The sequence below is a fragment of the Diuraphis noxia genome, unplaced genomic scaffold (assembly GCF_037042655.1).
Source record: "Diuraphis noxia isolate RWA-SAM2 unplaced genomic scaffold, SU_Dnox_SAM2 contig0001, whole genome shotgun sequence".
Classification (NCBI taxonomy): Eukaryota; Metazoa; Arthropoda; class Insecta; order Hemiptera; family Aphididae; genus Diuraphis; species Diuraphis noxia.
In genome coordinates, this window is record NW_028301711.1 from 63,513,086 (window position 1) to 63,527,477 (window position 14,392).

At 26.9% G+C, this 14,392-nt stretch overlaps 2 protein-coding genes across 2 annotated transcripts; one reads left to right on the forward strand and one right to left on the reverse strand.

The window, feature by feature from the left end:
• Positions 1-4,059: 4,059 nt before the first annotated feature.
• Positions 4,060-6,816, reverse strand: LOC149061245 (uncharacterized). The gene is made up of 3 exons (XM_089215846.1): positions 6,023-6,816; positions 5,313-5,557; positions 4,060-5,249 (listed from the first exon to the last, which is right to left on the reverse strand). Exons 1-3 carry the CDS (start codon positions 6,814-6,816, stop codon positions 4,177-4,179), a joined length of 2,112 nt encoding a protein of 703 aa, XP_089071972.1. The 3' UTR covers positions 4,060-4,176.
• A 342-nt stretch (positions 6,817-7,158) lies between these two features.
• Positions 7,159-10,049, forward strand: LOC149061246 (uncharacterized). The gene is made up of 7 exons (XM_089215847.1): positions 7,159-7,399; positions 8,077-8,271; positions 8,400-8,570; positions 8,696-8,794; positions 8,958-9,172; positions 9,241-9,403; positions 9,910-10,049. The coding sequence occupies exons 1-7, from the start codon at positions 7,159-7,161 to the stop codon at positions 10,002-10,004; spliced, it is 1,179 nt and encodes a 392-aa protein (XP_089071973.1). The 3' UTR covers positions 10,005-10,049.
• The last annotated feature ends 4,343 nt before the right edge of the window (positions 10,050-14,392 follow it).

Below are 14,392 nucleotides of genomic sequence, written 5' to 3' on the forward strand. Positions count from 1 at the left end.
TACAAAAAGCGTTCAACAATGTGAAACATAAGTTTTTAATTAATAAACTTGATTTCTTTGGCATAATTAAGAGGCCATGCTCTTAATTTAATTTAATAATTTATTTCATTGATATCAGCAAATCGACTTCAAGGTACTTAGATTGATAATAATACCAATAGTTTTTTGGTGCCTCAAGGTACTGTTCTAGGCACAATATTATTTATCGTTTATATTAATGGACTTTTAAACTTAAACCTAAACGCTTATATTTTTTGTTGCCAGATGATAAAGTTTTACTTTAAACTTTAAAAATTATGATGAATTTTTTAAAGAAAAGAATTTGTCTTGATTCAACTAAGGATTGGTGTGACACTAATAATCATCAATTGAACTTAAGGAGATCTAATTATGTGATTCTTAATATTCAAACTGTGTGCATTGGAGAAGTCAATCTTAAGTTAATCGTAGACAATTGAAATTTTCCTTTTTATTCAACAAAAGTCAATAAAAAAAAGACTAAAAACTTGAAAAATTAATACACGGAACCGCTTGATATAAGAACAGTTGAATATATTAAAAATACATTGCACTTTTTTTATATGAGCGTTTCATGTTAAGTTTACTTAATTAATTATTTCATTATAGTAATTAACGAAATTTATTTAATTGAAAATTTATAAATTATTTAGATGTTAATAATGTATAAAACCTTTTTATAAGTAGATATTTTAAGTTCAAATTTTGATGATATTGTATATTAAATAACCAAGAATAACAATTTTAACTATATTAATGTAATTTAATAATGTTATTCGTAGGTACTTAAAATTTCTAGAGCACAATTTTTACTTTAATTTTAATGATTAATGTTGTTAATGACTGATTAGTAATTTTTAATAACTATTATAATATTATACTAGAAATGACTGAGTAAAACCGATCATAATGACTCTGATATGATTAATTTGGAATTTATTTTATACGTACAAACATTTTTTTTTTTTAATTATAGTAATTAATATAATATATAGTTTATTTACAATAGTATTATCATACAAACAAGTACAAACTTAAAAATAATAATTGCATTTATAGTGTTGTGTTTGTAACAATACATTTGTACATTTTTGTTATCCCATGGTAAAAGACAAACAATTATATTTACTTTTATTTTTTTTCTCATAAGTATAGCACAGATTTACATGCACAGTAATATTCAGACAGAATTACATTAAATTATAACATGCAATAGACTAATAACTATAATATGAAAAAATCATAAATAATAAATAAACATATTGCTTCGATTAATATTATTGATTAAAAACACACAAATACTGTATGATTAATAATTAATAATTAAGTTATTAATGACGATTACATGTTCTTAAACTACTTAAAATAAATACTGATGATTAAAATCACATACATCATATAGGTAATACAATTAACATTTAATTATTTACAGGATAAAGAACAAAGAATATAATTAATTTAACTAAATAAGTTAAAATCATATTTTATTTATTAATTGTTACCAATCAGCTTAGTATAGCAACATAATAAAATTATATAATTATGAGACTTAATATATACGATAAAGGCTATATTACCTATAATATATATATAAGACTTGTTAACAATAATATTATAATATAAACAAGTACAAAGAAAAAGTAATAGTTTAGTTTAATGTTCAGTGTTTGTATTGTATATAGTATTTAATCCTAGAAGTATGTAAACATACATGCACAGTAATATTCAGACATACTTACATTAAATTATAATATGTAATAGACTAATAACTATAATATGGAAAAATCATAATTAATAAATAAACATATTGCTTAGTATGTTTATGTTTATGTCCTTACCATCTATAGTGTTTGTGTTATATGTTCGGATATTATTTTTACATAATTCAAAAGCGTTGCTTGATTCATCCATATTATCCAATAATATTGCATCAATATCTTCTCCATTTTGTATTGAATATGTTTTCATTTCTACCCACATTTTGTTAATCTGTAAAAGTAGATGTATATAATATTAATTGTTTAAAGATAAAAATCTACATTTTTATTACCTAACTATTTATTATGCATATTGTACCATACCAATACAACACCATTATCTACAATGTAATTCAGTTTATGGGTTTTTAATACCCTTATATTATATATATATGTGTGACAAATACTATACAGATGATTGACCTTGTGGTTGGAAAAAACTAAAAAGGGAAATATTAAATAAATAGCTAACAAAAACCGGCGAATTTTATAGTTTGACTTAACTTTAGATTAAAATTTTCAGGTTAAAACTTTATTTATAAGTATATCATCAATTAATTGTTCCAAATTTTACATGAAAGATACTATAGAATGTATTGCTCTGATCACACTTTTATGTTAAGGACTTATTAAGTTAATATCTTTTGTACAATAATAAAAATTGTAATTTTTAACACTATGGAACAAAAGATAATAATAATTTTTAATTAGGTGCCCTAGGTACTGTAAACCCATGTAAAAATGTTTTACATTTATTAATCATTATAAAATCAAAGAAAACTTGGGTGTTACGATTTTTTCGTCCAATCCGTTGCAACAGTCAACCGCCAAATAAATAAATAAATAATAATATATATACCATGATATAATAAGTACCTGTGTTTATCTTTTGAACGACGAAAATTAGCAACAAAATATCTGTAGATTCAGTGATCTTTGACCTGACCGTCATACGAGCATAATCTGGCAATCTTCATAAAGTTACGGCATACATTAAGTAACGACTACGATATGGCTAAACTAGCTTTACGTTTAACACGATCGACCACAAGAATACCAAAGCAAAACACGTGAAATTATACAGTACAACACGCAGAACAATGGCGGCTACGAGAATTGTACAATATATACGTTTAGTGATTTACGGACTGAAGTTTATAATCACCATACAGGCTGTATATTTCGCATAACTCAATAGAAAAATGAATACGGTGCTCTCATTGGTCTCTGTCCGAATCAGTTTGACCACGTACGCCAACACGGCAACACCTGACTTGAATATAACTTGGTTAAATCTGTGTGTCGTCTCCCAGCAATGCATAATGTGGGTAATTTATTCTCTTCGTATTTTGTGACATTGTTGTTATGGGAGGATGTTGTCATCGTCGGTTGACTCAACGAAACGTCCCTAACTTCATCCGTCCAACCACTGGCACGGCGAACGCCGCACGTCCTTGTCTCCTTGATCCCTTTCTTTCGTTCGTCACCTCCCTTCACGGCAACGTTCACCTCCACGGCTCCACATTACTATTGTGATTGTTATTCATGAATTGGGTTTTATTGATCGACTTTTCGTCATATTATTTTTCTTCATTTAAAGTTTCTTAAACGAACAGTCGTTATACTTGGTCAGCCTTGATACATACTAAAACGTGTTTTAAACGGAGTTTTGGCTGTTGTGCATAGATACATCTAAACGGTGACTCTTCCTAACCTTTTTTCGCTACTCATTTGAAATTTGCCCCTAATTAAGTAACGAAATACAATATAGATAATTTGCTGGACATATGTACGCTAGAAAACACCCCAGTGTGCACTATAGTGGATTATACATTTATAAACTCTAAATCAACGGTGGATTCTTAGTTTATTTTAAGTTTGGTTTATTTGACATTGATTCAGCGTTGTTTAAATTGTATAATTTTAGTTTACAATTAAACGGGAAATAAGTTTTGACTAAGCGGTTATTCAACGTTGAATATTTTATAATAATATTTGTTTAAAACCTAGTGTTCAAATTGTGAACTATAATATTTTTAATATCCTTATCAGGATTTCTATATCACCGATCATCTAAAAAAAAAAATATTAGCCTGTATGGAGTTGAATTTTTCATCTTGATTCCAAAAAATGTAATATTTAATTTTTTTAGCAATAACAGTTTGTAAGTTTTAAGTAAAATAAACTATATGCTATTTATGGCACAATACGTGAAAACAATTCAAAAGATTTGTGGCATTTGTGAATTGTTTTCATATAGGTAGTATAATAAATACGACAATGATTTCATCAAAAAACTATTATGATTTCAAGTTTATTTTTCAATATTTTTGGAAAAAGATAATATTGCTGTAATAATAAAGGTAGGTACAATTTTATTTACAATCTATAAAACTTATTTTTATGAATGTAGTATTTTAAAAACTATATAACTTTCATTGTTTGAAGAAACGTTTGGCACGATACATGCTTTATGTATATTAGACATATTATCTAATATATAATGTTCTATTGCTCCTAAATAGTTACATAAGTACACACCAACGTTAATTGATGAAACATTAATACCATCAGAGCTTCCAAAAAATTCATTTATGCATTGAAATCGTCTTCCTATAAAACTTGTTTTGAACTTGTTATTACTTTGAACTAAAATATTTTCTACAACAAAAATAAAGTAATTATTTATGTCATTATCCATTACAATTATGCAGTCGTCTCGATGAGTATATAAATGTTGTTGTTCTAATTTTCTTATTTGAATAGTAAAATGTTCAAATTTCATTTGCCTATATTGTTCACAGTTTGCAAGCTCACTGAATAGTGGTCCATTATTATGAATTTCTTTAAAAATTGGAAAATTGTTACTAGTTGGAAAATATTTTTCTTCCCTTGCTAACCTATCTTCAATAATTCTGTTGTACAATTCAGTTATTGCATATCTTCCAGATTTTAAGTACCTTTTTAATCGGCCTAAGAAATTTTCATACCAGAACGCATTAAATTGATTTATGTCTCCATACCTTAATACATCATTGGGAAGGTGAAGTAATGAATGCACATTGTATGAAATTAAAAATGTCCCATATACAATTCCAAAAGTGTCAACAAAATATCTTATTAATGTCTCTGCAAATTTATTCTCATCCTTATTTGTAGCTCTAGGTGATGAAAGTATACGCATTGCACAGTAAAATGCAATAAAGTTCTTGTAGATAGGATCCGGTACAATGTCTTTAAATATTAATGCCCCAGTATATAACATTATTTGCCTTAATTCAGTTGCCTTAAAATCATGATATTTGTTTAGTGACAACGGTATGCGAGCAAAATCTGTGCTCAAAAATGGTGCAATTGTTTCCATCCTTTTATTTATTTCCTTAATTTTTATTGAAGGAAGTCTTACACATCCAAATGATCCAGTTTGCTTGATCGACCCATTTACTAAAAGTCTAATTATCTTTTTCATAATACCTACAGTAAATAATAATATAATAATATAATATAATAAATATAATAATAATTGACATTATTTACCTAAACAGCATAAATGTAGGTAATCTAATGGAAAATTTGAAACCAAACCTAAAGATGGTATTAATAGTAAAGGTGTATCCCCTGTATGATGTTCTGGCTGCAATTTCTCACGAAATGATTTGTCGTCTCTTAAATTTGCATTGCCATCAGGAAAACACATACGATTCTCTGTATAATATCCTTCTTCTGTACATTTTTCACAAGCAAAATAAGCCATGTGTCCTTTGATACACTTCAAAAATGACCTATAAATTTAAAAAATGTACTTATAGGTAACGGTTTAAAATTATAAAGGAAGTAAATGTAACAGATACCCAAGTGTCAGTGGCATGCCGAGAAATGTGGTGACCCTGGGGTCTTTAAGAGACAGAAGCCCTCTTTAATACAGAAATTAATAATTATATTATAATAAATATATCTAATTGCCCATTTGAAAAACCGATGACTTTTATAGTTAGATAACCTATACAAGATAATAAACACTGCCGCTGTACATATTATTTTTGAAATATAAATAAAATTATTTTCAAAAAAATGTTTATTATTTTGTTTGATCTAATGAGAAAGATTCTGTGCCCCAACTTGAACATACTTTGGAGGCCCAGTAGCCCTAGCTTAAATACGCCACTGCTAAGTGTACACTTAATCCAGATAGTTTTTTAAGTTTGTGATGTGTAGGTAAGAGTATAATAATTAGTCATAATTCATACCTGGCAGGTGCATCAGCTATAAATCCCATAAGTTTGACATTATATATTTGATTATTTAACTCAAATCCATTATCTAAAATATGATTAATGTCTTCAATTAGTCGTTCCAAGTATTCCGTGACATTTCCTGGCTTTTTGTCCCCACAATAAACTCCAATCACAAATGGAAGGATTTGTTCAGTATCCAATTTTAGACCTCCCATAATTGGCCAAAATTCATGACCTAATATTGGTATTCCGTCTATTGCTATCCAAACAGGTAATACATTTAATTGTTGCAAGTGTGGATACTGTTGCAATAAGTGTGTTAAACCTTCTTTTAGTCCCAAATGAAAATATTGACCGTTTTCCATTTGAATTATAGATGCACTACCAGATTTAGGACAGTTTAATAGAGTTCTAGAATCTAATGGTAGATTCTTTAACTCATTGAAATCTTCAACATTGTGTAATAAGTGCAGTAATTCAGTTACTTTATTCCGTGGTATATTTCCATCAATAATTAAACGAGCTAATTTTTCTTTAAAAGTATATGTATTTAATACTGAAATGGGTGGTAAACATTGTACTACATTCTTATTAGGGTCTACGATATCATTTGGTTCAATTTGCAGTTGAGCAGACGATGTTATTTTATTGGTTTCCAATTCTATATGCTCTTCTAATGGTGATTGTGAATGATTCTGAGGTACTATACTTGAATGTTGGGTTATGGTTATTTTTTGATTTTGTAGTCGTCGTAACTGACTTGATCGCTCTAATAGGCGAGTTGGTATGTACGGTTTTTTTGGCATTTTTTCCTGTAGTTCGATACTTCTCTAAATTTGTATATTATATTATATTATAGTGCTTCTAAATTCTAATAGGAAATTGGCGTCAAATAGACCAAATAGTACCACACACTCATAGATAATATGATTGTAGATAACAAAACGGTTATCTTGTTATCTGTTTCATGTTTTCAGTTTACTTGGTTACTTGGTTACTCAGTTACTCTATGGTTAGATTTAACCTAACCTAGAATTGTTTATAATTTATTTATTTCCACGTTTCACTAATCATCAGTAAAATACTAAAATTCAATACCAAATTTAATTTGTTTTCTGGAATTTTCTGTCATTTTATAAGTTACAAGGATGAGTATTCTGACCAACTACAGTTTGGAATTAGCCACTTTTCAGTATGTTCTTGTTGATTTTCCTGAAGACAAGAATGCATTAGCTTTAGTATGCACAAGTTGGATATTTTATTGCGAAGATTCATCTGTTTACAAATGTAAATGGCCAGGAAGCATAAATGCCAACAAGTTTGCTAAAAAACGTGTTAAACCATCATCAAACTGGGACATATTTTCATGTAATATAAAACGGTTTTTTCGTAAGTATATACTTGTTATATGTATTTGTATAATATAATATTACACATATTAGGTGTAACTGTCTGTCTGTTTAGCAACTGACGATTGGGTTTTGTTTTTATTTTTGACCTAACATCAATAGTACTTAATAATTATATAGGTTTATTTTATTTATCTTATGGCTACTAATTATTACACTCCTTTAACACACATCAATTCAAAAAAATCAATATATGTTAATACAAATAAAAGTATAACAAGTCATAAAAAATCATGAAATCAACAAATATAGGTAATGTATAATAAGTAAAAGTGTACATGCATGTAACGTGGGGCTAAAGTGCACTTTACCACCCTATGAACATTTTTTGATAGGTTAGGCCGACCCACAAATTCTGATTACTCCATTGTTCTTAAATAGGGAACATAAGCAAATTTCAAAAAAAAAAAAATGGGGTGGTAAAGTGCATTTGTTCCTAACGTAGTAACATGATAACATTTTCTAAACATTTCAAGCAAAGTGAGGATTAGAAGGTACTTAAAATTTTTGTAACAATTAAAAATTTTCATATTTATTTCCTGAAAATTAAACAATGAACAAACATACAAAACCATAAAATCTCATCCCCGGTTACTATAAGCTAAGATTTTAATGAAATATATTAATGGTATATATTATTAAATGAAATACCTTTAGGTACATATGAAGCCGGCAATGATAATTTAAAATCCTATACTTCTGATGAATCATTTGTGGATCCAAATAAACGAAAACTGTTCCCCAATAAACGTTTTTGTTCAAGTTCAGACGATCAATTGTTAGTTGGATTAGAAAAGAAAACTAAACACCTTGAAGTTTTTACTTTACCACCTATGCCTTTATATCAATCTAGTAAGTTTTGTGTGTGTTAATTAGGTAATGTTATTAATTAATGTATGTAAATAAAGTTTTGAATTAATGTTCCAAATCCTTAGGTAGGTAAGTTGATTATTTAATTATTTTATTTAAAATTTATACAGCTCAGAAAGTTGAAGTCCCTATTGAATCAACACCACCACACAGTGAGATCGTGATAAATGACTTTAATATTTCACCTCCAATGTTCAATTATCACAACAGTAATGATTCTTTGACCACATTTGTAGAAGATATAAATTATCAGAACAAATCCTCAGAACAATCAGTAATAGGTATTTTTTTATTTTTATTAAATTTTATAGGAATAATTCCCAATTATTGGGAACTGTATACATGTTTAACACTTTTGAATTTTATAAGTTTGTAATTGAATTGTAATAATTTTTATTATTTGCAGCTACATTGAAAGATTCACCTGAAGTTCCTTTAATTAATAGCCAAGTAAATTCGCAACCGACTTTTGGAATTGATCAAGTCACTAACCTACTTAATGATGGTAGGTACATATATTATGTTTGATGTTTAATCACTGCTAAGCTAGTATACTTCAATTCATATATATTTTTATCTAATAAGTAGAAATACGACAATGTTTAAATCAACATTTGAATTAATATAGTCACCATATTGCAGGTTTATTAACTATTATTACAAATTAGTTTCAGATCAGTACAAATTAATCCAAAACACATTAAATGAAATTAAAGTAGACATTGTTGACATACAAAATCAAATCCAACATCAAGGTTTACTTTTGAGATTAAACCATGGAAATGTAGATGACGACTCACTTAAACTACCATTCGAAACAGTTTTAGAATTGGATGAGTTTGAGTTGAATCTCAAAGTAGACGATCTTCATGAAAGTAGAATGGTAAATATTTAATTTAACGAAATAGGTAAATAGTAAAATTCTATAAACAATTAATATTTTCTCCGCAGAAAAATTGTCTACTAAAAGTTGGACACGTTAAACAACCTTCAAAAACTGTTTACAATTTATTAAAAAAAGTGATGACAAATAAAGTAGCTGAAACTTTTAATATTACTGGAAAAGGGAATAAGAAAGCATTTGGAAAATATAAAATATCCCAAATAATACAAAGTGAGTTGATATATTTTATTTATTATATATTTGTATCTATATTAGAAAATAAATATATGTATACTCAATAATGTTTAATAAATTATATAATAATAATTATATCATTTAACGGCCAATGAAAGTAAGCGAACCATGACCTATAGTTGGGAATGGTGGGATGCGCTAACCGTACCTAAGCTCGTATTTTGCTGATTTGCCAATATTTTTTGTCATGCTTAATACTCTAACTTAAATAAATGCAACTGTCAATATTAAAAAAAAAATAATTTTACATAATATTTATAATATATGATAATAAAGAATTTACATCTTTGTAATCTTTATTTTTATTGTTTGTCATCATTATAACCACCCGGCCTCTTCAATTATTTCTAGTTGATATGCTATACCACTTTAGTGGTAAATTAGCCCATACTGAAAAAAATGTCCACTAATATTAGTTATTAGGTTAAAGTTAAGATCGGGTATTTTACCGTATAATAATTATTTACTTTTTCATTTTTCAGATGTAGTTTATTCCTTACAAGGTACAACAGAAGTGGATTATTTGAATTTTTTGGGTCTATGGCTGCGTCAATCCAATAACCGTGGGGCTAACTAATCATTTAATTTATATTATTACTTAACCTAAGACTGGTTATTTATTTTTTTTATATATATATATTATGTTATTAATATTAACTTTATGTGATGAAAACTATATAATATTTGATTATTTACACCTAAGACTGGTTAGTTGTTATTTTTATTTTTTTTTTATATATTACCATGTTATTAATATTAACTTAATGTGATGAAAACTATCTAATATTTACACCTAAGACTGGTTAATTGTTATTTTTATTTTGTTTTATATAATATTACCATGTTATTAATATTAACTTAATGTGATGAAAACTATCTAATATTTACACCTAAGACTGGTTAATTGTTATTTTTATTTTGTTTTATATAATATTACCATGTTATTAATATTAACTTAATGTGATGAAAACTATCTAATATTTACACCTAAGACTGGTTAATTGTTATTTTTATTTGTTTTATATATTATCATGTTATTAATAAATAATTGATAAAAGGTACTATAGGTATTTTCATTATTTTTTCAACTTTATTTAGCAAAATTTAAAAACTTATCAAAACTCAAGATTTGACACAATATTATAAAAATGAAACGGCTTGCTAAAAAACCATCACTAATATAAATAGTTGACATGACATCAATAATAAATTATGAAATTCATTGAACGTTGATTAAACATATTTTAGACATGGTTAATATACAGATATTCAATGTTGATTAAACGTATTTTATACATGGTTATTATATAGATATTAAATGTAGATCATCTGTATATTAGACATGGTTATTAAACAGATATTCAATGTTGATTAAACATATTTTATACATGATTATTATATAGATATTAAATGTTGATCAACTGTATATTAGACATGGTTATTAAACAGATATTTAAAGTTTAATCAACGTTTAGAAATCCATGTTTAATAAATGTATATTATGCTTACAAGTAAACCACTTCTAAATACGATATCCACGGTTTATCGTGGAGATCTCCACATTTAATAAACGCTTAATAAACTGATTTTTGCACACTGGGACTCGGTCAAACCTATTCCCCGATCTGAATGTTCATGACCAGCGCTTGTATTTGTTTCTGTTCTTACATCATCTATCTCCCGCGATCGAGCACTTCCGTCTTCCTGGTTTTTGGCGACGTTCTACATGCATCAGTGGTTCGTCCTTGCTGAAGTGATTTGTCAATTCTATCGAATTAAATCAGACCTTACAAAAGTTAACCACGTGCTCAGGGCATTAGATGAGTATGAGATTCGAACAGTTTCGGATTTATTGAGTGAGAACGTTCTGTATGATGGAATTAAAATAATCGCCTTATTTCGTAATTTATCGTCCCTCAAGCGACGCGGTTTCGTACGATCTTGTAGCATATAGGTATAACCGTCGCCTAACTCAGATACTTCGGGATATGCGTAGTATTTTTCCCGAAGGCATTGGAAACGCTGCTCTGAAAGAGTGTTTGCTGCAAAAGTTGTCTCCAGCCATCCTCGCCGTCATTTCCAGAATCGGCGGATCCCTAGATTCGTTGGCCTAACTCGAATATGGTGCCTCAAGGTACTGTTCTAGGCACAATATTATTTATCGTTTATATTCATGGACTTTTAAACTTAAACCTAAACGCTTATATTTTTTGTTGCCAGATGATAAAGTTTTACTTTAAACTTTAAAAATTATGATGAATTTTTTAAAGAAAAGAATTTGTCTTGATTCAACTAAGGATTGGTGTGACACTAATAATCATCAATTGAACTTAAGGAGATCTAATTATGTGATTCTTAATATTCAAACTGTGTGCATTGGAGAAGTCAATCTTAAGTTAATCGTAGACAATTGAAATTTTCCTTTTTATTCAACAAAAGTCAATAAAAAAAAGACTAAAAACTTGAAAAATTAATACACGGAACCGCTTGATATAAGAACAGTTGAATATATTAAAAATACATTGCACTTTTTTTATATGAGCGTTTCATGTTAAGTTTACTTAATTAATTATTTCATTATAGTAATTAACGAAATTTATTTAATTGAAAATTTATAAATTATTTAGATGTTAATAATGTATAAAACCTTTTTATAAGTAGATATTTTAAGTTCAAATTTTGATGATATTGTATATTAAATAACCAAGAATAACAATTTTAACTATATTAATGTAATTTAATAATGTTATTCGTAGGTACTTAAAATTTCTAGAGCACAATTTTTACTTTAATTTTAATGATTAATGTTGTTAATGACTGATTAGTAATTTTTAATAACTATTATAATATTATACTAGAAATGACTGAGTAAAACCGATCATAATGACTCTGATATGATTAATTTGGAATTTATTTTATACGTACAAACATTTTTTTTTTTTAATTATAGTAATTAATATAATATATAGTTTATTTACAATAGTATTATCATACAAACAAGTACAAACTTAAAAATAATAATTGCATTTATAGTGTTGTGTTTGTAACAATACATTTGTACATTTTTGTTATCCCATGGTAAAAGACAAACAATTATATTTACTTTTATTTTTTTTCTCATAAGTATAGCACAGATTTACATGCACAGTAATATTCAGACAGAATTACATTAAATTATAACATGCAATAGACTAATAACTATAATATGAAAAAATCATAAATAATAAATAAACATATTGCTTCGATTAATATTATTGATTAAAAACACACAAATACTGTATGATTAATAATTAATAATTAAGTTATTAATGACGATTACATGTTCTTAAACTACTTAAAATAAATACTGATGATTAAAATCACATACATCATATAGGTAATACAATTAACATTTAATTATTTACAGGATAAAGAACAAAGAATATAATTAATTTAACTAAATAAGTTAAAATCATATTTTATTTATTAATTGTTACCAATCAGTTTAGTATAGCAACATAATAAAATTATATAATTATGAGACTTAATATATACGATAAAGGCTATATTACCTATAATATATATATAAGACTTGTTAACAATAATATTATAATATAAACAAGTACAAAGAAAAAGTAATAGTTTAGTTTAATGTTCAGTGTTTGTATTGTATATAGTATTTAATCCTAGAAGTATGTAAACATACATGCACAGTAATATTCAGACATACTTACATTAAATTATAATATGTAATAGACTAATAACTATAATATGGAAAAATCATAATTAATAAATAAACATATTGCTTAGTATGTTTATGTTTATGTCCTTACCATCTATAGTGTTTGTGTTATATGTTCGGATATTATTTTTACATAATTCAAAAGCGTTGCTTGATTCATCCATATTATCCAATAATATTGCATCAATATCTTCTCCATTTTGTATTGAATATGTTTTCATTTCTACCCACATTTTGTTAATCTGTAAAAGTAGATGTATATAATATTAATTGTTTAAAGATAAAAATCTACATTTTTATTACCTAACTATTTATTATGCATATTGTACCATACCAATACAACACCATTATCTACAATGTAATTCAGTTTATGGGTTTTTAATACCCTTATATTATATATATATGTGTGACAAATACTATACAGATGATTGACCTTGTGGTTGGAAAAAACTAAAAAGGGAAATATTAAATAAATAGCTAACAAAAACCGGCGAATTTTATAGTTTGACTTAACTTTAGATTAAAATTTTCAGGTTAAAACTTTATTTATAAGTATATCATCAATTAATTGTTCCAAATTTTACATGAAAGATACTATAGAATGTATTGCTCTGATCACACTTTTATGTTAAGGACTTATTAAGTTAATATCTTTTGTACAATAATAAAAATTGTAATTTTTAACACTATGGAACAAAAGATAATAATAATTTTTAATTAGGTGCCCTAGGTACTGTAAACCCATGTAAAAATGTTTTACATTTATTAATCATTATAAAATCAAAGAAAACTTGGGTGTTACGATTTTTTCGTCCAATCCGTTGCAACAGTCAACCGCCAAATAAATAAATAATAATATATATACCATGATATAATAAGTACCTGTGTTTATCTTTTGAACGACGAAAATTAGCAACAAAATATCTGTAGATTCAGTGATCTTTGACCTGACCGTCATACGAGCATAATCTGGCAATCTTCATAAAGTTACGGCATACATTAAGTAACGACTACGATATGGCTAAACTAGCTTTACGTTTAACACGATCGACCACAAGAATACCAAAGCAAAACACGTGAAATTATACAGTACAACACGCAGAACAATGGCGGCTACGAGAATTGTACAATATATACGTTTAGTGATTTACGGACTGAAGTTTATAATCACCATACAGGCTGTATATTTCGCATAACTCAATAGAAAAATGAATACGGTGCTCTCATTGGTCTCTGTCCGAATC

Bases quoted from the DNA above. Each gene is read 5' to 3' on its own strand.
- LOC149061246 (XM_089215847.1), top strand. From the start codon at position 7,159: ATGAGTATTCTGACCAACTACAGTTTGGAATTAGCCACTTTTCAGTAT. The intron at 9,173-9,240 runs GTAAATATTTAA...TTTTCTCCGCAG, and splicing joins ATCTTCATGAAAGTAGAATG to AAAAATTGTCTACTAAAAGT. The intron at 9,404-9,909 runs GTGAGTTGATAT...TTCATTTTTCAG, and splicing joins AATATCCCAAATAATACAAA to ATGTAGTTTATTCCTTACAA.
- LOC149061245 (XM_089215846.1), bottom strand. From the start codon at position 6,816: ATGCCAAAAAAACCGTACATACCAACTCGCCTATTAGAGCGATCAAGT. The intron at 5,558-6,022 runs GTATGAATTATG...TTAAATTTATAG, and splicing joins ATAGCTGATGCACCTGCCAG to GTCATTTTTGAAGTGTATCA. The intron at 5,250-5,312 runs GTAAATAATGTC...TATTTACTGTAG, and splicing joins CCTACATTTATGCTGTTTAG to GTATTATGAAAAAGATAATT.